Raw genomic sequence first — 26,917 nt, 5'->3', positions numbered from 1 at the left:
GTAACACAAGCTTGAAAATATTGTTTTGAGTTCGGTTAGTTTTTAAACTCATAAAATGATTTTGATCAGAACATGAATAAATTTTCGTAACTTATCAATTAATTCTCTTCTTGGAATGAAAATAAAAACAAAAGTTTTGACAAATAAAAACATTCAACAAAGACACAAAATGTTTCATTAGTACGGAATTTGTGGAAGTGTACGTTACTATCTCTTAAAGAATATGGCGGAATTTAAAACACACAAAAATCGGCTTTTATTTTTAATATGCTTTCTATGGCTGGCTGTAAGCTGTAACCCTACTCAAGTTAATGAAACGAAAATCTTTAAATGTGGTCAACGTAATAAGGAAGGTTTAATATCTACCCCCACTGCTCCTTTGATTGGTGAAAGTAATTTTGGAGAATTTCCCTGGACCATAGATATTTCCAAAGACAATGAAGTGTTTTGTGTCGGTTCACTTATACATCCCAAAGTTGTGCTAAGCGCAGCTCAATGTTTTCTCCGGCAACCTCATAAAGAATTAATAAAATTACGTGCCGGTATTTGGGATCGTGAAGACAACAATGAACGCTATCCTTATCAAGAGAGATCAATTGAGAAGACAATAACTCATCCCGCAGAGGATCCAAGACAATACTCGTATGACATAGCTTTGGTGATAGTTAATGAACCATTCATAGTGGCAGATCATATCAATACAATTTGCTTGCCTCCAGCAAACTATGAAACGCCAAATGGTACAATTTCATATGCCACCGGTTGGGGAAGAAAATTATTATTTGGTGAATATATTCATACAAGTGAACGAATGAAACGAGTCACTTTGACCACCTTAAATATGGAGATTTGTGAAAGAGAGTTGAATACTCAGTTGCATAGGACCGCTATGTGTGCTGTCGGACTTAATGGTCTTAATGGTATAGACACATGTCTCGGAGATGGTGGTGGACCTCTCGTTAGTCGCATTAAGGAGGATGAAGAAATATATCATCAAATTGGTATAACATCATTTGGTCGCACTTGTTTTTCCGGTATTCCTGGTGGTTATACCAATGTTGCTTATCTACGGGAATGGATTGATTCACAGATGAAGGAAAATGGTTTGGAAATTTCAACCTATTTACATGAATAAGAAATACTTTTATATAATTTTATGTATGTATATTGTCAATAACATTTTTGCTATTTAGAAATAAACAAGTAAACAAGTATCAATTGGCTTTGCTGACAGAGAAATACCCTCAACTTATGTGAATTTAAATTTTAATCTACGGACACGGTGCTCTTGCAGCAACTTTAAATGGAAGGTGCTTACACCTGGGAAGTTCGAAGGATCTTCGAACGGACCCTAAACTGCATTTAGACACTGCTGTTGAACTTTTGTGGGGGAGGTACCCTAAGGAGTGGACCGATATGGTTAAACTAGATTTGGACAAAATATTAGGAGATACAAAGTTTGGACCAAATTGGTTGCCCCGTTCAAGAGATATCGTGCATTCAATTTTAGTGAATTTTTTACCCTCAGCCTTTAGGCTAAAGAGGGTATTTACACTTTGATACGACCAAAAATGTGTCTCATCGAAATAATGGTTTTAGACCCCAAGTATGTTTGTACGACATCCGTTTCAGACAATTTTGAGTAGATCTAGCAATGTCCGTCTGTCTGGCTGGCTGGTGCGCACAATATCTCTCGAACGGATCAATCGATTCGGTTCAACCGAATTGAACCAAACTTTGCATATGGTAATACTACCTCTAGGCATACATCAGATTCGATTATGGATTATATCGGTCCACTTCTTCAGGTACCTCCCACACAAATCGTTATGCAATTTTTTGTAACAAGATGTTCCAAGTCCATAGTTCCCGAGATAATGGCACATAACCTCAAATAAACGGTGGCCAAATATAAAAGGAGAAGGAGGCGTTGTCAGATGAATTTTGGTATAAATACTTATAGTTCACTGACAATGTCGAGAGCAAAAAATTGGGAAGGTCGGTCCAAGTTTTGGGATAGCGCCCATGCAACGGTACTTCTTAATGTTTCGGTATTTTGAATATTTTAGCTAAACCAAATTGGTTGAATTTTGAGATGTGGGGTTTTCACTTTACAAAACCCTTTTCCGATAAAAATTATTTACATAGGTCCACGTTTTGATATAGCTCCAATATAATGGTATGACCCGATTTTCGGTATTTTCAAGGTTTTAGCCACATTAAACAACCAATGTGGCTGATATTTGGTATTTAGTCATCGCCAGGTCTTGCGAAATATTTTTACATATAATTTTTGGTATTGGTTCACGTTTTGATATAACCCCTGTGGAACGGTACAGCCCAATTTTCGGGTTTTTAAGGTTTTAGCAACATTATCCACCCAAAATTACAGAAATTTGGTGTTCAGTTGTAATTTTTATTTTTGCGAGTTTATTGAATACATCAAAATGTTGTCTTCAAATAAGAGAATTTTCCTTCAAATTTTGTTGACCGATTAATGGTCAATAAACGGCACATTTTTGTTAAAAATCGCAATTTTGACTGTGTATTCTTTTCCTTGGCGGTGTATTCTTTTTCGGGGACAAGTCCATGTCAGTGAATACAAGTTGTTACAACAAAAATCAAAACGATTCGATGGCAGGTCCTAAACTGAACTATTCCGAAATTTTGTGTGGCAGGTACTCGAAGGAGGAGACCGATTGATACCATATTAGAACCTCATCAAAGTCTGCTGGAAATTTTACTATATGCAATGTATGGGCCAAATCGGTTACTCCCTTGAACAGTTATCATGTGCACAAATTTTCCGAACATATTTGAACTTTTGTGGGGGAGTTACCGTAAGGAGTGGACCGATATAACCCATCTTCGAACTTAAATTGAGTTTGGACAAAATATTACGAAAGTCAAACTTTGGACCGGATGGGTTGATCCGTTCGAGAGTTATCGAGCGAGTAATGATAGTATTATCATTACAAATACATATATCAATCTGATTTATTATCTTAATATTTTTAGTAGCTAAATATCATTCCCTCTTCCCATTTTATCAATTTCTTAATTTTCTGTTTGTTAACATACACTTTTATTATATTGATAAACTTATAGATTTTATTCTCATCACTATTGTAATTTTAATACCACTTTGTACAATTTCCCTGTCGACATATTTGAATTTACTGTTATTTCAAAATTTTCATTTCCTGTTAATTATATTTTTCAACCAATATTATTTTGTCACTTTCATATTTCCCTTTGAATAAATAAGTTGTACAATAAAATCAATTTCAATTTGAAATATCAAAATATATTGAATTTTCAATAAAAGTTTAAAGAACGAATATCAAAAGGATTTAATAATTGGATAAACCACTAAATACATTACTGGCGCAGTCGGTAGGATAAAGGACCTTTATATCAAGAAGCTGAAGCTTAAGGAACGTATCTTTAATTCAAAAAGCTTAAGCTTTTGAGAATAAAATTACAAATCCATCAATTTTCAGTTTTTGTAATATCAATTTTGGAGGGAAAAATTCATTTACCAGGAAACTAACCTATCAAATCTTACAATTCAGGAGCGAAAAAGAATACATATAGCAAGAAACAAAACTATATATTTTCAAATTTTGGAGGAAAAGGGAAATAAATATATCAAGATGATATCATCAAACAATCTAAATAACAACATCAATGCCCAACCTTCTCTCGTCCTCTCGATAAATGATGTACTTAAGGATGCTCAAAGAATTAATGAATTCAGAGGTGATAGCAGTTATACACTGACATCGTTTATTAGAGAAGTTGATACCGTGCTTTCGTTGGTTGAAACGAATGTTGAGGCAAGCAGCTACATATTCAATCGTGTTATCCTAAATAAAATCCAAGGAGAGGCTCTCCATGTGTTGAGATCATTGGGGCCCAATCCCGTTTGGAACGAAACTAAGAAAACATTAATTCAGAATTTTGGCATAAAAGAGTCGTACCATCAGCTTTACCAAGAAGCGTTTGGAGCAGCAAATAATGGTATCGTAAGCTATTGTACACATTTATTATAAATATTATGTAAGATTAATGAGAAATATGAATACGACCCTGAGAAGCCTATAGAATTTAGTCCAGATAATGCAGAGAAGATAATTTTAAGAACTTTTATTAATAACATAGATTTAAATTTGGCTTCCGTTGTCATAGAAACGTATCGAAATTAAGAGATGCGTACAATTTACTCGAACAACAAGGTCTTATTAGAAATAATTTTGAAAAACCATTAAACTATAATCAGAATACAAATTTTAAAAGTAGGACACAACATACTCAAAATATACCGCAGAACTTCAGTCATAATGATCACAGCCGCAGTAACAACGCTATAATCCCAAGATTAAATTTAAGTTATAGTAACCGAAATCAAAATACATCAACAAATCCAAATTTTTCTAATAAGAGTTATATAAATTACAGTAATAGCAATCAGCATCACAACGCACAAACTCAAAAATTTCGAACAAATCCTCAAAATATTCCAAATAATTGTAATAACAATTTTACAAATCAAACACAAAATTTTACCAACCAGAATAATTCTCAATACTATAGTAATAATAGTAGTAGATATAGACAGTCCGTTCCCAATGAAATGGAGATCGACCACCTGGATGCAATGGTCGACTATCCACAGAAGGGAGATAATCATTTCAATTTTCATTTAAGTGCCTCAAAAAGGCACTTCCAATAATAAATCTCACAATAGGTAAAAATAGAATCAAAACATTGATTGATACTGGGTCTACAACCTCATTCTTGAACGAAAAGAAATTGTTAGAATATGAAAGAAAACCCTTAAAAGAAAAATTATAAATTTCATCATTAAATAGTAAAACAGATATTTTGTATGAGATTGTAACAGATTTACCCCTAGAATTTGGAGAAGATGCCACTATGTCGTGGAAATTGACTGATTTCGGTGATAAATACTTTGACGCTATATTAGGTCAAAATATTTTACAACCATTAGGAGCGAAAATAGACTTAGGAACTGAAACATTGACTATAAATGGGAAGATCATACCATTTTTTAAATATTGTCCATATGAATCCCAAGAAATATATCAACTAGAACATCTCGATATTGATGAAAAAGTATTGATACATCTGTTTTCGAAATTAAATGAAGAGGAAACATCCGCTTTAAAAAATCTCTTAGACACTTTCAGTGATTTAATATATACTGAAGGTCAAATATTAGGAAATACAAATGTTGTACAACATGAAATAAAAACAATGAGTGATAAACCTATTTATACTAAAATGTATCGCTATCCACATATCTATGAAAAGGAAATTTCCAATCAGATAGATGATATGTTAAAACAAGGCATTATTGCTGAAAGTAATTCCCCATATAACAGTCCATTGTGGATAGTACCCAAAAAGGAGGACTTTTCCGGGGAGAAAAAATTTCGTTTGGTGGTGGATTATCGTAAATTAAACGAAATTACTATAGATGATAAATTCCCAATACCTAACATAGATAATATCTTAGATAAATTAGGAAGAGCCCAATATTTCTCCACAATTGATTTGGCGAAGGGTTTCCACCAAATTTTAGTCAAGCCTCAAGACCGATGCAAAACTGCCTTCTCTACACCATATGGGCATTACGAATTTATCAGAAAGCCTTTTGGACTAAAAAACGCACCGGCAACATTCCAGCGACTAATTAATAGTGTTCTGCGAGAGTTCATAAATAAAATATGTGTCGTATACTTAGATGATATACTCAATTTTCTACAAGCTTTCAGGAACACATTTCAAATATAAATTCAATTTTCCAAAGACTAAGAGAAGTAAATTTAAAAATACAAATAAATAAATGCACATTTTTTGCCAAAGAGACAATGTATTTAGGACATTTATTAACTACTGAAGGAATCAACCAAATCCTTCGAAAATTGAAGCGATTTTAAAACTCAATATTCCTCAAACTGTAAAAGGTATAAAATCTTTCTTAAGTATGGCAGGATTTTACAGGAAATTTATAAAAGACTTTTCTAAGGTCGCATTTCCTATGATTAGATATTTAAGAAAGGGAATACGACTAAATGTAAATGACCCGAATTATATAAATGCATTTGAGAAATTGAAACATATTCTTACTCAAGCACCGGTGCTTAAGTACCCGGACTTTGAGAAACCATTTCAATTATCTACAGATGCAAGCAATGACGCAATTGGCGCTGTTTTACAACAAAATGGACACCCAATATGTTATGCCAGTAGAACTTTGAATCAGCATGAACAACATTATTCAGCTACAGAAAAAGAGCTTTTGGCAATTGTTTGGGCCACAAAATACTTTCGCCCCTACTTATATGGAGTTAAGTTTGAAGTCCTTTCTGATCACCAAGCCTTAAGGTGGTTGTTTGTTGAGGCACAAAGTAGAGATTTAAAACCTCGACTTTTTAGATGGATGCTGAAACTCAGTGAATTCAATATAAATGTGAATTATATTAGGGGCAAAGATAACAATGTAGCTGACTTCCTAAGCAGGATAAATAATGATACTGGCGAGATAAACCATATTGATGACGACAGTAGTTCATTATATAATAACAACGATGCTGAATTAGCAACAGTTCATTCACAAATAGAAGGTGATAAAGAGTATATAGGTATATTGGACACAGTGGTTAATAGATTGAAGCATCAAATTATTTTAACAGACAACAAAACGAAAGACTTAGATCACATACATGGAAATACAAGAATTTTCATATCATCTACAGACTTAGAGAATAATCTTGATAAAATTCTCAAGGAAAATACAGATAAGGGGAAAATAGGCATATATACTGAAATAAATGATTACAAATATAACATTCTTCAAGAAAAATTAAAAGAGTTATTTCAAGGGAATATTGCTATTAAGTTTGTTAGATGTTCGTACTTCGCAAGAGATTTAAATTCAGAAGAAGAAACATATCAACAAATAAGTCATTATCACCGACATGAAACTGGACATGCTGGCATTACAGAGAACTATGAAGGTTAAAAAAGGAAAGTTTATTATCCTAATTTAAAAACATTTATACAAAAATATATAAATAATTGCGACACTTGTAACAGATCAAAGTTTGATCGTAAGCCCATAAAAGATAAATTTAAATTAACTGAGACACCGACTGATACAGGGCAAATTATTCATATGGATATTTACACTAACTCGAAATCAAACTTCTTAACATTTATCGATCGATTTTCCAAATTTGCCACTGCATACTATTTAGAGGACAGAAACAACCAGATAATACTTGAGAAAATACGATTATATAAATAACAGAAAGGATATTTTAAAAAAAATAATAACAGACAACGAGTTAAAAAGTATAAACATAAAAGAGTATTTTAAAGAAGAAGGAATAGAGTTACATTTAGTAAAACCAAATACACATACAGGTAATGCAGATATAGAACGATTGCACAACACTCTTTCGGAAAAAATTAGAATATTGTATATAGAAGAAAACTCATTAGGAATTAAAGATAAAATGAGTAGAGCAAGTCTCCCTTGTCCCGTATGGGATGTTGTGGAACAATGTTTTTTTTTTTTTTTTTATGAGTAGAGCAATCGAACAATATAATAACAGCTACCATTCCGTAATTAAGGAGAAGCCTTTTGTAGTTGAATCTGTAAATTGCAATAAACAGAAAATATATAATAAAATGTTAGAAAATAAAAAAATAACATTCAAAGAAAGAATTTAAATAGAGAAAATTACACTGAACATAGAGATATAGGATTTATCAAAAATTATAAATCTGTTAGACATAAGGAAGAGCCAAAATTTAGGCTTTGTGATTTACGAGATATCCATAATAGTAACATAAAACGTGAAGCCAAATTTAGTGGATTATTAAACACACCTCAGAATGTTCAATAGACAATGTTTAAATTATGTTAGAGAAATTCAATCTTTGTGATGTATTCGTTTATATCATCAGTATATATACACATACCCATTAATACTAAAAAAAATGTAACTTACTATGTTATTGTTTAAGATGCTTATCATTAGTATAATACTGAAATCATCATAACTTGTTATAAGAAATCAATATCATTCCTTGTCTCTATTCTTTATTTGTATTATTAATATATTTCATTGATTCATCATATTTCATTGTATTAATCATTGTAATCTATATACATACCATTACTCTTTGTAAATAATTGTTGTTCTCATCTCATCTACATATTATTGTTATTAACTGTTGTTTACTCTATTCTAAAAGCTGTAAATTTATAGGCATTTTCAAATTCAATTTAATACTGTAATCCTAAAAACAACAACATTACATGATTGTTTAATGGGGGAGAAGTAATGATAGTATTATCATTACAAATACACATATATCAATCTGATTTATTATCTTAATATTTTTAGTAGCTAAATACCATTCCCTCTTCCCATTTTATCAATTTCTTAATTTTCTCTTTCTTAACATACACTTTTATTATATTGATAAACTTATAGATTTTATTCTCATCACTATTGTAATTTTAATACCACTTTGTACAATTTCCCTGTCGACATATTTGAATTTACTGTTATTTCATAGTTTTCATTTCCTGTTAATTATATTTTTCAAACAATATTATTTTGTCACTTTCATATTTCCCTTTGAATAAATAAGTTCTACAATAAAATCAATTTCAATTTGAAATATCAAAATATATTGAATTTTCAATAAAAGTTTAAAGAACGAATATCAAAAGGATTTAATAATTGGATAAACCACTAAATACATTACTAACGCTACAGCCAGGCAGACAGACAAACAGACGGATGGACATGGCTAAATAAACCCCAAATTGGATGAAACGGATTTCGTCCAAACATACTTGGGGTCTAAAACCATTGTTTCGATGATGCACGTTCTGTCCGTATAAAAGTGAGGGTATAAAAATGTATTAATGTTATTACCAATATTAAATACGATTTCTTCCTTGTCCAATAAAATATTTCCATTCACCTTTTTAATCTATATATATAAAAATGGTGTAAAAAATGTATAGTAATTCATAAAATGAGAACGGCTAGGCCGATTTCTGTAAAATTATTTGTCAGTTATTCGTATTTTCGAGGAGAAGGTCTTTACGGAAGAAAATTTTGGAAAATCTCTCTGGAAAAGTCGGAAAATTGGAAAAATCGAAAATTGAGTTTTTGTATTAAATTTTATTCCTCAATAGCGAGACGAAGTTCGCCGGGTCCGCTAGTTCAATTATAAAATTTCCAATTATTACATGTATTTGGAATTTTATTTACTAAAACCCACCATTTCTTTAAGAAAACACAAACACTGATTTATTCACTTGATCTAGCGTCTTTATTCAACGACTGCCTTGGGGAAACGGAAGAAAATATGTCTCTCTCTCTCAAAAATAACAAAAATAATTCATACCATTTGTTTCTTTTCCACTTCGCTGGTGGATGAATAAATCGCAACAACAACAACAACAAATAACGGAACACACGTATTTTTGCCGTGATATGCATACACACCACCAAAGCAAAAACAAACTTGTTCACACTCCCGTCGTCGCTTCTACGTCTTCAACTGCACAGCACACAGCTCTTCATTATACATGCCTCTCGCTTACCCTGTTGTTACCCTCTTTGACAAGAATCCTCTCTCCACCCAAACAAAATAGGGTCTAACATAAAAATTTGTTGGTACCCAAACCAATGAAATTGTGATATGTTACAAAATGTTGCAAACATAGATTTGTTTGGATCCCAACATATTTCTAACATATATTTTCTGCGTGTAAATAATCAAACATGGTAATCCCATTATTGTCAACTAAAGTTTTGACAGGTTGATGGTGGCTCAGACGCCGGCAATTTTGACACTCAGTTGTCGGGGATCCAGCCCGGGTCATACTAGACAAAAATAAGAAAAACAAATATTTTGTTGTTGTATCAACGTAATATTTTCGTTCGTGTATTATTTCAATTATCGGGTTCTGGTCCCTCTGTATCAAAGTTCCCCAAGTTCGGCGTTCACACTGTATTTCTGTACTGCCTACTCAACCGTATCATTGTGAATGCTACCCAAGCCTACCTGATAGGCTCGTTAGTCTAGAGGTTCACTTTAATAACTTTGGACCTCTGTCTCAAGATATTGGCCTATTGCTTTGTATGAGATCAACAAAATTTCTTTGTTAGCACCCCAAGTGCTACCAGCCAGCGACTTGAAGAGCTTGTTTCAACTTCTGATCTTATCGCAAATATCTGTGGCGCGGACGACCTAAACATGCTATCGAACGTTACACTCAGTACTGGCTAACGATAGGTTGAGTACACTTGTTGAATACTCAACTCCGGGTTCATCCACTTGCTTAAGCATTACCATTGATATTAGGTCTGGGCCCAACGCTGTATATGATCTGAAACATTACCCATAGTAAATTGAGGTGGTACTTTCTCGGCTGAGAGGGATCTTCTTATACCGCATAGCACACTGCTCTTCGCCCTATCACTCTCGGAATTCTCTATGAACTACCTGTTACAATAACACGCGCACCTCTTTGGGACATCAAGGAAGTTTTTATAGACGACGTCAAGGGAGTCTTTATAAACGACCTCAAGGGAGTCTTTATAGACGAACTCAATGGAGTCTTTATAGACGAACTCAATGGAGTCTTTATAGACGACCTCAAGGGAGTCTTTATAGACTACCTCAACGAAGTCTTTATATACGACATCAAGAGAGTCTGTACAGACGACCTCAATGGAGTCTGTATAGATGACCTCAAGGGAGTCTTTATAGACGACCTCAAGGGAGTCTTTATAGACGACCTCAAGGGAGTCTTTATAGACGACCTCAAGGGAGTTGTTATAGACAACCTCAAGGGAGTTTTTATAGGCGACCTTATGGGAGTCTTTATAGGCGACCTCAAGGGAGTCTGTATAGAAGACCTCAACGGAGTCTTTATAGACGACCTCATCGGAGTCTTTATAGACGACCCCAAGGGAGTCTTTATGGACGACCTCAAGAGAGCCTGTATAGACAACCTCAAGGGAATCTTTATAGACTACCTCAAGGGAGTCTTTATAGACGACCTCAAGGGAGTCTTTATAGACTACCTCAAGTGAGTCTTTATAGACTACCTCAAGGGAGTCTTTATAGACTACCTCAAGGGAGTCTTTATAGACGACCTCAAGGGAGTCTTTATAGACGACCTCAAGGGAGTATTTATAGACGACCTCAAAGGAGGCTTTATAGAAGACCTCAAGGGAGTCTTTATAGACGACCCCAAGGGAGTCTTTATTGAAATAACAGCAGCTCTGCGTTCTTCTTTCCCGGATCCGAGAGTGATTTAACCGTTGCCCACAATTTACTTAATGCTGTACCAATGTTGAATTGCTTCAGGTGATCTAGCCACTTTTTCGGCTTATGTTCACATACTATCCTGTTGACTTCAAGAGTAAACTTTCTTACTATTGGGTCTTCAGGGTTTGTACGACGAAGCTAATCACGCTCATTTGCTAGTCCCGTCGCATCTGCTTGGTCTTATTTCGGTTATTTGACCTGCAGGTATGTAACGAGCGTTTATTGCAGTAATGATGTCCCCGAAAATTATCTCAGCTATCCGAGGATCTGAGGGAATGGGCAGCTCTCTGAAGCGGTGTTTGGTAAATTCTCTGAACCCTTGCCAATCAGTTTTTTCATGGTTCAGGACAGTACCGCGTTCAGAGGTTACGAAGTCGGGTGGTCTTTTTACGGAGACGATGATAGGAAGGAAGATTACGGGTTGCCAGGATACGTCATATACCAGACCTGGTGCCATAATGGTAATTTCTGGCTAGCTGTGACGACCTTCTCTAATCCTCGTAGAAGCGTCTTCATTCACCGTGCAAAACGTGGAGCTATCTACACTTCACCCCGGTTATTTACCTCTCTGCTTAACTGCCTTTCCCGTTTAATTGCCTCAAAATCTAAATCCCCAAAAGTTTTTCATATAAATGAGTTCAAACTGTCCCTGTTAATTACTTTTCTATAAGTACCCAATTCGGATATTTACCTGTCAAATATTTTCCCAAAAAGAACATTTATTAATACTTTTCTCGGTTCATTACTCGCAGTGGTATATTTCTGAGACAATCGATTTCGATGACTACGTGAATTGTGATGAAGATTTCCAGTGTTATGTTATAGTGTTATGATCACAGATGAATAAAGCATAGTACACACGGTCCAACAAAACTGACAGTCGACATACTTTTACGGTAATTTTCTGGCAAATAAAAACTTTTTGTTAGCCAAAAATGATTGAAATACAACATTTAAGGTATAATTTAGTGATTACTTACTTAGCTGGCCCATTACAGAACATTTGTTCTATAGGCCGAACTAAGAAGAGATCTCCATTCCTCTCTATTTGTTGCTTCGCACTCTGGAATACCGCGCCTTGTCATCTCATCATCCACTTGTTTGCGCCATCTATTCTTTGGCCTGCCAATTCTGCGTGCACCGCCAAGCGGTCCGTATTTATACGCCTTTTTAGCGGGTTCATCATCGCTCATTCTTATGATATGGCCTAGCCAACGCAATCGCTGCATCTCGATACGTTTAACAATATTGATGTCGTTGTATAGCAGATACAGCTCGTGGTTCATGCGACGTCGATATTCACCGTCAACGCAGATTGGTCCGTAGATCTTTCGAAGAATTTTTCTCTCAAACACACCAAGCACTGCCATGTCTGCTTGCGCAAGTACCCAGGCTTCGGAGCCATACATCAGCACGGGTAGTATCAGTGTTTTGTAGAGCGTTATTTTTGTTTGACGAGATGTGGCTTTGTTTTTAAACTGCTTACTTAAACCAAAGTAGCATCTGTTGGCCAATACAATTCTCCTTTTTATTTCACAACTGATGTCGTTTGTTGTGTTTACGGAGGTGCCGAGGTAGACGAAGTCTTTTACTACCTCGATATTATAGGAACCAACTTCCACAGTCGGTCCGAGCTCAATGGACGCATTGCGCGTCGACACCATCAACTTGGTCTTCTCACCGTTTACCGCCAGACCCACTTTAGCAGATTCTCCTTCGACCTTTATAAAGGTATCAGTTACTTCTTTTACTGATCGGCCCATGATGTCTATATCATCAGCATAAGCAAGTAACATGTGACTATTGGTGTAGATTGTGCCACTTCTTTTGACGTTTGCCCTTCGTATAACCTTTTCTAGCAGGATGTTGAAGAGGTCACACGAAAGGCTGTCTCCTTGTCTGAAACCTCTTTTGGTACCAAACTCTTCGGAGAGGTTCTTTCCTATTTTAACTGAGGACCTCGTGTCAGTTAAAGTCATTTTACAAAGCCGGATGAGCTTTGCGGGGATACCAAATTCAGACATGGCTTGGAATACCTTTGAACGCAGCGGGCTGTCGAAGGCTGCTTTATAATCGACAAAAAGGTGGTAGGTGTCGATCTGCATCTCTTGGGGCTTCTCCAGGATTTGCCGCAGGGTAAATATCTGGTCAATGGTGGACTTGCCAGGTCTAAAGCCGCATTGGTATGGTCCAATTATCTCGTTGACCATAGGCTTTAGTCGTTCGCACAATATCCCTGACACGATCTTGTAGGCAATAGGGAGTAGACTTATGCCCCTATAGTTAGAGCATACAGTCTTATCTCCCTTCTTGTGGACGGGGCACAGGAAACTCAGGTTCCAATCGTCGGGTACTCGTTCTTCCTGCCAGATGGTGCTAACAATCTGATGAATACACCTTATCAGCGTGTCGCCTCCGGTTTTGAACAGCTCGGCTGGTAAGCCATCGGCCCCTGCTGCCTTATTATTCTTCAGCCGATTTATTGCTGTCTTTACCTCATCTTGGCAGGGCGGTATACATTCAATACCATCTTCTGGGATTGGGACTGTGGTATCTTCGTCGTCTTCGCTGCTATTGGATACCAACAGATTTGAAAAATGTTCTTTCCATATCCTGAGTACACTATCTGTATCAGTTACCAAATTACCTTGCTGTGCCTGTACCAAAGCCATCAGTTTGATGCTTGACTCTTTGGTAGAATTTTCGGACTTCATTCTGGCTCCTGTACATCTCGATTTTTTCACACTCCCGCTTTTCCATCTCTCTCTTTTTCCTGCGGAAAAGACGTTTCTCCTCTCTCCTTTTCTCCCTGTATCTCTCTCGTGCGCTACGCGTTGCTACGGATTGTAAAATAGCCTTATATGCCGCATTTTCTCTTCGGTGGCAGCACGACACTCCTCATCATACCATGGATTCCTTGGTGGAGGTCTCTGGTATCCAAGTATGGATTTTGCGGCTGTTTGCATGGAGTGGGCAATGCTTTGCCATTGCGCTGATATGTTATGAGGAGTGCTTTGATTAAGCAATTGGGCTAGTTGAGTGGAATATGCTGTGGCTATCTGTTGTGATTGCAGCTTACCGATGTCTAACTTTCGTGTTGTGTCTGTTCGTTCTTTGTTTGCTACGTTTAAGCGGGTGCGTACCTTTGCTGCAACAAGGTAGTAGTCCGAATCAATGTTTGCGCCTCGGAACGATCGTACATCCAACACGCTCGATGAATGTCTTCCATCTATCACAACCTGATCAATTTGGTTTCTTGTTTTCTGATCTGGAGACAGCCAGGTGCCCTTATGAATATCGAGATGATTAAATCTGGTACTGCTAACTACCATGTTTTTTGCCGCTGCGAAGTCTATCAGCCTCATACCATTGTCAGATGTTTCACTGTGGAGACTGAATTTCCCGACTGTTGGGCCAAAGATATTCTCCTTTCCAATTTTGGCATTAAAATCGCCTAGAATGATTTTAATGTCATGGGCAGGGCAACGGTCATATGTTTCTTCTAAGCGCTCGTAAAATATATCTTTGGTCTGTTCGTCCTTTTCTTCAGTGGGAGCATGAGCGCAAATAAAGCTGAAGTTGAAGAATTTAGCTTTTATTCGAATTGCAGCAAGTCTTTCATTCACTGGGGTGAAGCTGGATACCAGATGTTTTAGTCTCCGACTAACTACGAATCCACAACCAAACTCATGCTTTACGTCATGGCAGCTATAATACAGTGCGTCACCTTTAGGTGTTGTTGTGACGCCTTTCCCAATCCATCGTATTTCCTGTATGGCAGTAATATCGGTCTTGTACTTTTCAAGTACGTCTGCCAATGCGGAGACTGCATCTTCTCTATAAAGAGTGCGAACATTCCAGGTGCAGATTCGCAGATCATGGTCCTTAAAACGTTTGCGGTGTTCGTCAACTTTAGAGGGGTTTGTTTTTCTTTTCTTTCGTTTTTTCATAGTAGGCTGTTTTTTCTAGGGGAGGGTTACTAACCCGACGCCCAAACCCAAGTTTTTAACGTTCTTATGGGTGAACGCGCGGCACATGTTAGCTCACTACCTTTAACGGGTGTTAAAGGCAGTTCCCCAGGTGACACCACGGGGAGTTCAGTGTCCACTTGGGATGAAAGAGGTACCAAGATAAATCCTGGGCTTTGCCATGTTAAAACCGGTCAGGACCGTTGCTTGGTATCTTCCATCCCCTACGTCACCCATAAATTAGTGATTAGGAAAGTAATTATTCAGCTAGACTTTGATATTAACGAAATAGACCTCGATGACTGTCAGTTTTGTTGGACCGTGTGTACTATGCTTAAATTTCTTCTCTTAGACTTGGTTTTATTTTTTGACTTATTGTTTCAATTTGGATTTGAGCGAACGGATAAAGCTGGAATCAAGAAATTTGGAATTAAGATTACTGTTGGAGTGTAGGATTGAGATATGGAAATAGTTTTGGAAATAAGTACTTATGTACCAAAAGTACTAAACGGTACTAAATTTGGTACAACTTGGATTTGAGCGATCGGCTAGAACTGGAATCGTGAAATTTGGAATTAAGATTACTGTTGGGGTGTAGGATTGAGGATGTTTCGGAAATTCGTACTTATGGGTACGAAAAGTACTAAATTTGGTATAATTTATATATGGGTGAGCGCTTAGCGCCTGAATCCTGAATTGAGGTGACTGATGGATTGTAGAATTAATTTAGTTTTGAAAATTTGTACTTATGTGTACGAAATGTACTAAATGGTACTAAATTAGGTTCAATTTGCATTTGAGCGAACGGATAGAGCTGGAATCTAGAAATTTGGAGTTAATATTACTGTTGGAGTTTGTTTTGGAAATGCGTACTTATGTGTACAAAAAGTACTACATTTTGTACAATAAGGATTTGGGCTAACTTATAGCGCTCGAATCCTAAAATGTGGAATTAGGTACACTTAGGGGTACGAAAAGTTCCATGTATGGTACAATTTTGTATTGGATGAACGGATAGATCTAGATTCGTGAGATTTCGAATTAAGATTACTGTTATCATTTGGTAATAATGTCAGATTTAAGAAATATGTGTATTAAATATACGAATAGTTCTAAATGGTACAGGATTTGGTACAATTTGTTATTGTGTAAAGGGAGTTTTGAAATAATAGAAGGAGGTTCGTATTTATGTATTTACATGTAAACTACTAAATAGTTCTATAATTGGTTTTGGGGGAACAGATAGAGCTGGAAATGAGGATCGCGGTTGTAGTGTTAGGCCGTATTTGCGCTGAGAATCTCAATTAAAATATCCCAAAAAATGTGGATCGCTCTTGATGTGTAGTAATAAAGTGGTACGTATAAGTACACAAAATTTTTCCATGTTCATCATACTATATTATATATTGTTTATTTGTTTTGTAGCGGGCACTTTGCTAGTATTGTATATTATAATACGTTCGTTGATTTATGTGTAGCATTAAATATAAATATGAACTTTTAAACTAATTCCGACATATTTTCCACGAAATTGAATGGTTTAGGTAAAAAGCAGGTGGGCTGACATAATATTTTAAAAAGTCGGCATGGTCGGGAGTGTTGGTAAATCGACTTGAGAAGACGGACGACATCGGAATCTTCTTCTATCTTAATAATTTCCGAAGATACTAGAGTTTTATGTCAATTTGTACTGTGATAATAATGCTACCTAAACAAATTTTATTTTTTCTAGGTCGTCCTAGACGAAATCCTTCCGGTAAGAATGCCCCCCCTGAGCACAGCCGGAATAAAAGGTAACGTTAGGGTCTGTAGGGAAGCAGTTCGTCACAACCCCTCACCTATGCTCGTCACACCGTTAGGACTCGGCGATAAAAAGAGCTTCGCACGTCATTTAGCTCCATAGAAGAGAAGTCTATTCGTTAAAAATTGCTTTTAATAAACATGAAAATCTTCTCCCAGTGTAAAACGTAACACAAGCTTAAAAATATTGTTTTGAGTTCGGCGGTGTTTTAAACTCATAAATTGTCGCAATTTATTAATTAATTCTCTTCTTGGAATGAAAATTAAAACAATAGTTTTGACAAATAAAAACATTCAACAAAGACAAAAAATGTTTCATTAGTACGGAATTTGTGGAAGTGTACGTCAGGGACGTACGCAGGATTTCATTTCGGGGGGGGGGCCCAACTTGACCAAAAATCATGAAATTTTAAAATGTTGGGTAGGGTTACGTAACGCTATTTTAAAGGTTGTCAGTTGAGTTTTTATTAATTATTGAGACAAATTATATAAAATCAATAGAGAAAGAGTTCACAATACTTAAGAAACAATTTTAAATTTGGTACAGAGTAATATATTATGCATTACTTCTTGGCTATTTTGAATTGAAAGTGAAACATATAAGACGACATTCAGTATTGTTATCCGTATTTTTAAGTTATTAACCACATATGCTCACATTTTGGTATATCCACATTCGCTCTTAATTGGCACATTTGCTTTTAATTGGCATTTTGGTTTCTTATTTCCGCAGAGAATTGCCACTGTTATCGCAAGATTTTCAGTAACCGAAGATCTTACCTTAGTTTCTAAGAATATCGGCTGTTATGCGGATTTTGGCATTCTTTTGTTTGGAGAACCTCCATGCTGAAAGTGATTAAAATAGATCCACGTTTTAATGTTCATGGAGATATCGCCTTTTAATTCCAGTCCCATGTTTTTAGCTGTATAAATCTTTGACCTCCATAAATTAGATCGTATAAACCTTTTAATTGGAATTTGGTATACTGTAACATGTCATGGTATTTTATTATCTATTTTAAATTATTTATCTGAATAGATAGTAAACGACTTCTATGGATTAAATATCTCCAAAAAGAAGAATAACTCGCATCGGCGAGGGCATATTGGAATTGTATCGAATAATTCCAATCGAATTTCAATCTACTGCTATTATGTCGATAACCTAAGAAAATATTTTTTGTGTCAGAAAACGCAAAGACTTTCCATCTTTAACCGAAGTGATTAGGTCCATGAAATCCAAAAAAAAAAAAACAATAAAAAACAAGGCGTTTGCAATGTTGGCCATTACGAACCGTTTCTACAGAGTTCGTCTATTGTTGGAAGTTGTTTATTGGGATCTAAGGTACAATTTTGTAGTTAATTGTTTGCTTCAATTTTGATTGGTTTGATATCCAAAATCCGAGTACAAATTATAACGGAAATTTGACTTTGACAATTTTGACCTTGAAGATGAGGTTGATGGATTTAATGTGTTCACAATTATTATTCATTACGACGAGAGCTAAAACTTTGCTTCCACGAGTGAATCCAAATTCTTAGTGGTTTAGTGGATATAGTCCTTTAGAGGCCTATAACCACGAAAGTTGATAAGATAGGGAAAAACGGCGAGAAATGTGTCTTCTTATTTTTGGTCTTCTATCACGCTGGTGTGTCAGAATATGGTTAATAATTTTCCTGTCGCATAGTGTTATATTTTGGAAAGTCAGTAAACCGTATCAGTCGGCTTTGCCGCCACTGTGGATTGAGACGTTTATCTATCGACATCGAAATTCGGCTTCACAGAAAATGTATTTTTCCCCAAAATTTTTATTCTGGGAGTTTTCAGAATTTTGTGACCTTTTTTAACGATTGTGGACGTTATACATAAATGCTTACGCTTTTCTAATAAAATTAATTTGGATTAAAGTGCAAAAGGGTTTAACTTTTGCGGATAATGTTTCTAAAGGAATGTGCGTAGTTAGTCCATTAAACAAGTAGATTTCATTATAAGAGTCCTTTCTTCCAATAGAAATCGCGCCCACCAGCCATATTAGTTTGTCAACGTATAAGATTGCCATCTTCTACGTAGGATATTTGCGCACAATTATAGCGAAAAAATTTTAGATTTTATGGTGGATGTACCCGAAGGGGTGGACCAATATGACTTATACTAAGTTTGGAAAAATATTATGTTGTCCAAAATTTGGACCAAATCGGTTAATCCGTTTGAGCGATGTCATGCACTCCAGCCAGAGAGACAGACTGGCCTAAAGACTGTAGATTGTCTGAACCGGATTTCGACCAAACATATGTGGAGTCTAAAACCATTATTTCGATTAGGGACATTTGAGGGTAAAATTATACAAATATAATAGGAAAACAAGTAAGAACGGCGTTAAGTTCGGCCGGGCCGAACTTGTTATACCCTCCACCACAAGTTGTATTGAAGTAAAATGGAATAATTTGTTTCCTTTCGTGTATGAAGAAGACTTTATACTAAATTTCAGCAATTTCGGTAAAACAATGTGAGGCACCATTCTATGGGGGCTATTTCAAAACGTCGATCTATACCGACAAATTTCTTACGGAAAGTTTTTAGGCTCAAAGAAGACTAAATACCAAATATCCTATATATCGGTAAGATAATGTGGCTAAAACTTAAAAAATACCGAAAATCAAGAAGTACGCTTCTATGGGGATATAGGAAGACGTGGACCTATACTGATAATACTCTTCTGGAATATTTTATAACTCTTGGAAGACGAAATAACGAATTTCAGCCACTTCGGTTGGATATTGACGTCGCAATCTTCAGTATTACGAAAATCGGGAGGTACCGTTCTATGGGGCTATATCGAAACGATGAATTTTAGCCAGAAATGGGGCAATATGAAAGCGTGGTCCTGTACAGACATATTTCTGGCGAACAGTTTTATATCACATTGAAGACTAAATACCAAATTTCAGCCATTTTGGTGGAATATTGAAGACACAACCTTCAAAATACGATAAATCGGGAGGTACCTTTCCATGGGGGCTATATGAATGCTTGAACCTATACCGACAAATTTAAAGGGGAAGTTTGAGTACCCCCAACGAAGTCTAAATACCAAATTTCAGCCATTTTTGTGGTATATTGAGGCCACAACGTTCAAAATACGATAAATCGGGAGGTACCTTTCCATGGGGGCTATATGAATGCTTGAACCTATACCGACAAATTTAAAGGGGAAGTTTGAGTACCCCCAACGTAGACTAAGTACCAAATTTCAGCCATTTCGGTGTGATAATGAAGCTACAACCTTCAAAATGCCGAAAATAGGGAGGTACCGTTCTATGGGGGCTATATGAAGGTGTGGACCGAACCGACAAAATTCTGGGAGAAAGTTTTGTACCCTTAAAGAAGACTACGTACTAAATTTCAGCCACTTTGGTAGGATAATGAAGCTAAAAAATTAAAAATACCGAAAATCGGGAGGTACCGTTCTATGGGGGCTATATGAAGGTGTGGACCGATACCGACAAAATTCTGTGGGAAAGTTTTATACCCCTAAAGAAGACTACGTAGCAAATTTCAGCCATTTTGGTAGGATAATGAAGCTAAAACCTTAAAAATACCGAAAATCGGGAGTTACCGTTCTGTGGGGGCTATATTAAAACGTGGACCGATATATCTATCCCATTTTCAATACCAACCATCCTGCAAGTAATAAAATCTTCTGTACCAAATTTTGACTCTCTATCTTTAAAATTGCGAGCTGTATCTTGATTTCAACAGACAGACGGACGGACTGACGGACGGACGGACAGACGGACATGGTCAAATCGACATAGAATTTTATGCTGATCAATAATATATATACTTTATAGGGTCTCCGACGAATATTTCGATGTGTTACAAACGGAATGACAAATTTAATTATACCCTCCATATGGTGGAGGGTATAAAAATCAAGGTGGTATGCTGCATATAGTAGAATGTCCGTCCGTATGTCTGTCTGGCTGGCTGGTGCGCACGATAACTCTCGACCCGATTCGGTTCAAATGTTGGCTTTCGTAATATTTTGTCCAAACTTAGTTTAAGTTCAAAGATGAGCTATATCGGCCCACTCCTTCGTGTACCTCTCGCACAAAATTTCGGATAAGTTCAGTTTAGGACCTGCTCTCGAATAGCTTTGATTTTTGTTGCAATAAGTTGTATTGCGATTGGGTCCAACATTTGGTCTTCGTCATATATAGTAACATGGGGCGCCTTCGCCACTGGGGCGGGTACGCCATCGCCGATTTTCTCGCAAAATACAAGTGCTAGAAAAAATCCGTTAAACGCAAAATTGTGAGTTTAATGAAGATCTATCATCTCCCAAAAGTTGGCAGTTGTATCATAAGTATGATAGCGGAAGCACGCGGTTTTGTGTTTTGAGGGTATTGGGAAAAATAATTATGGTAGATGTTTTTTGTGATATCTTCTTTACCTTTTGTGATATCAAAAACATATTTTATACCGTTAGAAGACAACTACTGAAGACTAGAAATCCCAATAATTTGCATGAAAAAAACAATAACAAATGTCAATATATTCATATTATGAGATATGTTGGGGGTGGGGCGCCTACGCCATGATAGGGGTGTGGTGGGTTAATGTCAGAATTTTGTCATGTTTAACATCAGTTCTTTATGCCATAGAGATACCACACTATAATGTGAAGTTAAAATCAAATAGTATCATAAACGTATCTTGTTTTGGTTATATTATGATTTTTGTACCTAAATTCAAGGAACCTATTTCAATTAACCGCTAGAATCGGTTACTATCTGTAAATTTTAGAATCATTTTTGATTATTCAATAGAAAACATGTTCCTTTTTCGCATAATATTGATATTTAAAGAAAAAGTATGGTAAATTACAGTTTTAGAGTCCGTTGGAAAATGTTTAATTTCGATGGCGAAGCTGCCCCATGGGTGGGGAGGCTTCGCCACTTTTTAGACATTTTGTAAATTCACAAAAATAATATTTTAAAAACAAAATTATAACCACTTATATATCAAAACTTATAGTCAAGATACGCTAATATTTGTACCAAAAATAATATTTGAAAAAACTTTAACGGTGTCGGTATGAGAACATTTTGAACAAAAACGTGGCGAAGGCGCCCCATGTTACCATATATCCAAACTTAGTTTCAATGTAACTAAAAAATGTAACTAAATGCTAGGACGATATCACTTGAATGGGGCAACCAATTTGGTTCAAACTTTGGATCTCCTAATATTTTATCAAAATTTAGTTTAACTTCTAAAATGGCCCATATCGGTCCTCCCTAAGGGCACCTGCCCTACAAAAGTTCAACATGTGTGTCTTAGTGCAGTTAATTCCTAATCCAGGTTTTTGTCGGCAAGTTCAAATGTCCAAAAAGGCCACAAAATTCTGAAGAGACCTTAAATACATTCGATCTGTCCGGAGGTAAAAGTTTCGCTTCACATTGGCTGAGGCTATATATCTGTCGGCAAAGCCGACTGACTTTTTAACTTGTTTTTAAACTGAGTTACAAAAGGGGCTTATAATAAAGCATACATGTAATTAAAATCATAACGAACATTTTTTTACGAAAAGTGAAAAATATGAAGCAATTAACAAATCAAATAGTGACATATTGCCAATGTCGAAAGAAATAGAAAAGATAGGTATTTTTTACGGAAATAATTCATTAATCTCTTTTTGAAAGTCTGCTGAGAAACTGAAAACGTTTTTATATTAGGAGGCAACGAGTTCCACAATCTAGCAATTCGGGTAGGAAAGGATTTTTAGCAAATACTTGTGGTAAAGAGATTTATTTCGGAAATGCGGAAATCCGAGTTCGTGTTTTTGATACTGGAACGATATGGCATAAAGAAGTAATTCAGAAAAATTTGAAAATTTCAAACAAAAAATTTGAAACTACTTCTAACAAAACTTCTAAATGAAGTACGTTTTTAGTACATAAATTTCAAAACTACATTTCATTTAAAATCTCCAAAAAATATTTATATTTACAAAAATGTAATAATTTGTTATAGTAGCTCAGCAAATGTTGTTCGACCAAACCATTTCGGGGTGGGGCCCGGGCCCCCTGTGCCCCCCCCCCCCTGCGTACGTCCCTGGTGTACGTTACTATCTCTTAAAGAATATGCCGAAATTTAAAACACACTTTCTATGGGTGGCTGTAAGCTGTTACCCTACTCAAGTTAATGAAACGAAAATATTTAAACGTGGTCAACGTAATAAGGATGGTTTAATATCTAACCCTACTGCTCCTTTGATTGGCGAAACTAATTTTGGAGAATTTCCCTGGACCATAGATATTACCAAAGACCGTCGAGTGTTTTGTGTGGGTTCACTTATACATCCCAAAGTTGTGCTAAGCGCAGCTCAATGTTTTCTCCGGCTAGCTGATAAAGAATTAATAAAATGAAGACAACAATGAACGCTACCCTAATAAAGAGAGATCAATTGAAAAGACAATAATTCATCCCGCACTGGCTCCAAGACAATATGACATAGCTTTGGTGATAGTCAACGAACCATGCATAGTGGCTGATCACATCAATACGATTTGATTGCCTCCAGCAAACTATGAAACGGTAAATGGTACAATTTCATATGTCACCGGCTGGGGAAGAAAATCGTTCTTTGGTGCTGCAAGTCAACGAATGAAAGGAGTCACTTTGACCACCTTAAATATGGAGGTTTGTGAAAGAGAGATGAATACTCAGTTGCATAGGACCGTTATTTGTGCTGTCGGTCATAATGGTAATGACACATGTGCCGGAGATTCTGGTGCACCGCTCGCTAGCCGCATTAAAGAGGATCAAGAAATATATCATCAAATTGGTATAACATCATTTGGTGCAGCTTGTTTTGCTGGTATTCCTGGTGGTTATACCAATGTTGCTCATCTATGGGAATGGATTGATTAACAGATGAAGGAAAATGGTTTGGAAATTTCAACCTATTTACATGAATAAGAAACATTTTTATATAATTTTATATATATTGTCAATAAAATGTTTGGTATATAGAAATAAACAAGTAAAAAAGTATCGAGATATACCCTCAACTTTTGTGAATTGAAACGTTCATTACGGATAGATCGAATGTATTTAGGGTATTTTCAGAATTTTGTGGCCCTTTTTGGACATTTGGTCTTGCCTACAAAAATGTGGATTAGGATTAATGTTTATGGAATGTTGTTGATATGGAAGAGGCTGTTATTTTAGAAGTCATATCTTTTCGATAGATATCGCGACCACTAGTTATTTAAGTGGGTCATCGTATAACTGTTGGAACAGTATGCCAGGAAGAATGTACTTGTCCACGGAAAACATAATATCACTGTAAACAGGACCACAACGAACAGCATCGGTATACATTTCCTAAGGATCTTCGAACAGAACCTAAACTGCGCTTAGGCACAGATGTAGAACTTTTGTGGTTGAGGTACCCTAAGGAGAGGACCGATATGGTTAAACTAAATTTGTACAAAATATTAGGACATCCAAAGTTTGGACCAAATTGGTTACCCTTTTCAAGAGACATCGTGCATACAATATTAGTGACATTTTTTACATATTGGGGGAAAGTACCGGAAGTTGTGGGTCGGTATTGCCTATTTTCGAACTGATATTAAGTTTGGACATAATATGACGAAGGCCAAATTTTGGATCGGTTGGACAGTTCGAAAGTTATCGTGCTTTCCAGCCACTACCTATGTTGTCATAGGGGTTTTTTTATACCTTTCGGACTGTTTTCTCAAGAAGTATGGACTTACCCCTGAAAAAACTTTTACCGTCGTAATTGAGGCAGCGAATGCTAGTTGCTTCAACAAACATCAAAGTGATTCGAGAGCGGGTCTAAAAGTGAATTTAACTAAAATTTTGTGTGGGAGGTACCCGAAGGAGTGGACAAATACCGTCCATATTCGGACATGATCTATAGATATATTAAGATGTGTAAAGTATGGACCAAATCGGCCACTCCCTTCAAGAGTTATAGTGCACACAATTTTTCCGAACATTTTTGAACTTTTGTGGGGGAGGTACCTGAAGGAGTGGACCGATATGGCTTATCATTGAACTTAAACTATATTTTCACAAAATATTACGAAGGGCAAATTATGGACCGAATCGGCAGATCCTTTCGAGATTTATCTTGAGCTTCAACAACTACACACGGCCTCGCAGGGTTTTTTTTTGGAACTTTTAAACTATTTTCTCAGGAAATATGGACCTGCCCCTGATGACACTTGTACCGTGGTATAGGGGGAAGTGAATACAAGTTGCTACAACAAAAAAAGAAACGATTCGAGATTCGAGAACAGGTCCTTAACTGAACTTCTCCGAAATTTTGTGTGGGAGGTACCCTAAGGAGTGAACCGATTGAGTCCATATTGGAACGTCATCTAAGTCTAGTAGAAATTTCATGATGTGCAAAGTACGGACCAAATCGTTCACACCCTTCAAGAGTAATCGGGCGCTTAAATTTTCCGAACATTTTCAAACTTTTGTGGGGGAGGAACCGGAAGGAGTGGACCGATATAACCCATCTTCGAACTTAAACTAAGTTTGAACAAAATATTACGAAAGCCAAATCTTGGAGCGAATCGGTTGATCCGTTCGAGAGTTATCGTGCGCTCCAGCCAGCCAGACAGGCGGACGGACATTGCTCAATCGACTCCAAATTGCCTGAAACATATTTCGTCCAAACATTCTTGGGGTCTAAAACCATTATTTCGATGAGGCACATTTTGCCCGTATGAAAGTGTATATACCCTCGTTAGCATAAATGCTGAGGGTATAAAAATGGAATAATATGCAATTTAGATATGACATCATTAGCCGGATTTATCGCATTATCAGGTTTTATTTGCTAAATCCGGCCGAAATCTATCAGATTTCCCATACATAAATAAATCCACGTATTGAGTGGATTTGTTTTAAATCCGGCATAAATCCTCGTATACAACTCTGTTTTTTGCAACAAGTTGCTGGAAAATACAAAAAGTTTCAAGCTGGCACAAGAACCAAGGTAGATGCATCGGGGAATTGCTACAACAAAAATAATTTAAAATGTCAAAATTTGTAAACAAGGCGAAAAAAACATATTTGCTTTGATATACAAAGTTGATTTTAATCAACCAAGACTACTACTTACGATGTCTAAACGATAAAATAATTCGTTTATTTATTTTAGATGGGCAAAATGTGATAAAATAATTCTTTATTTGCTCTTTAGTTAGCATTAGTAGCATAACATTTTCAGTATTAAACAATAAATTTGTAATTTGACGTATGTTTTTTGAAACGTATTCAATTTGCATCAACTTCTCTTGACATTTTAAATTCGTTCATATGGGCTGATACATCTACCTTGGTAATTGTGCTATGAATAAAAATCAGCTGACTGCCATTTAAATCCTCCAAAACGTATATCTAAATGCCAAAAGATTTGTACTGGGTTTATTAAATCCAGTTGAGGATTTATGGCTAGTCTAAATGAGCTATAAAACTTGTTTTTTATTTTCATAAAATTATCAACTGACCATAAAAAGCCCAACAACAAACATCCAAACAGTTGAATACATTGGTCAACACATAAAAATCTTAAACAACATCGGAGGGCCAGCCGAAAACAAGTAGAACAACAGGGGATAACAACATTAAATTCTAGTAACTACACCAAAATGAGGAACTTCTTTCAACACATCAAATATAAATACAACAACGAAACAACACA

The 26,917-nt window shown here is 36.0% G+C and overlaps 1 protein-coding gene and 1 pseudogene across 1 annotated transcript; both read left to right on the top strand.

The window, feature by feature from the left end:
• The first annotated feature begins 223 nt into the window (after window positions 1–223).
• Window positions 224–1,135, top strand: LOC141392015 (phenoloxidase-activating factor 2-like). The gene has a single exon (XM_073964901.1). The coding sequence runs from the start codon at window positions 224–226 to the stop codon at window positions 1,133–1,135; it is 912 nt and encodes a 303-aa protein (XP_073821002.1).
• Window positions 1,136–3,656: 2,521 nt separating this feature from the next.
• LOC141392014 (phenoloxidase-activating factor 2-like) lies at window positions 3,657–24,150 on the top strand (annotated as a pseudogene).
• Window positions 24,151–26,917: the final 2,767 nt, after the last annotated feature.

The sequence above is a fragment of the Musca autumnalis genome, unplaced genomic scaffold, assembly GCF_047663935.1.
Source record: "Musca autumnalis isolate F117 unplaced genomic scaffold, ASM4766393v1 scaffold_1, whole genome shotgun sequence".
Taxonomy (NCBI): Eukaryota; Metazoa; Arthropoda; class Insecta; order Diptera; family Muscidae; genus Musca; species Musca autumnalis.
This window is presented reverse-complemented; position numbering and strand designations above follow the sequence as displayed.

Coding starts and splice junctions, on each gene's coding strand:
- LOC141392015 (XM_073964901.1), top strand. CDS start 224: ATGGCGGAATTTAAAACACACAAAAATCGGCTTTTATTTTTAATATGC.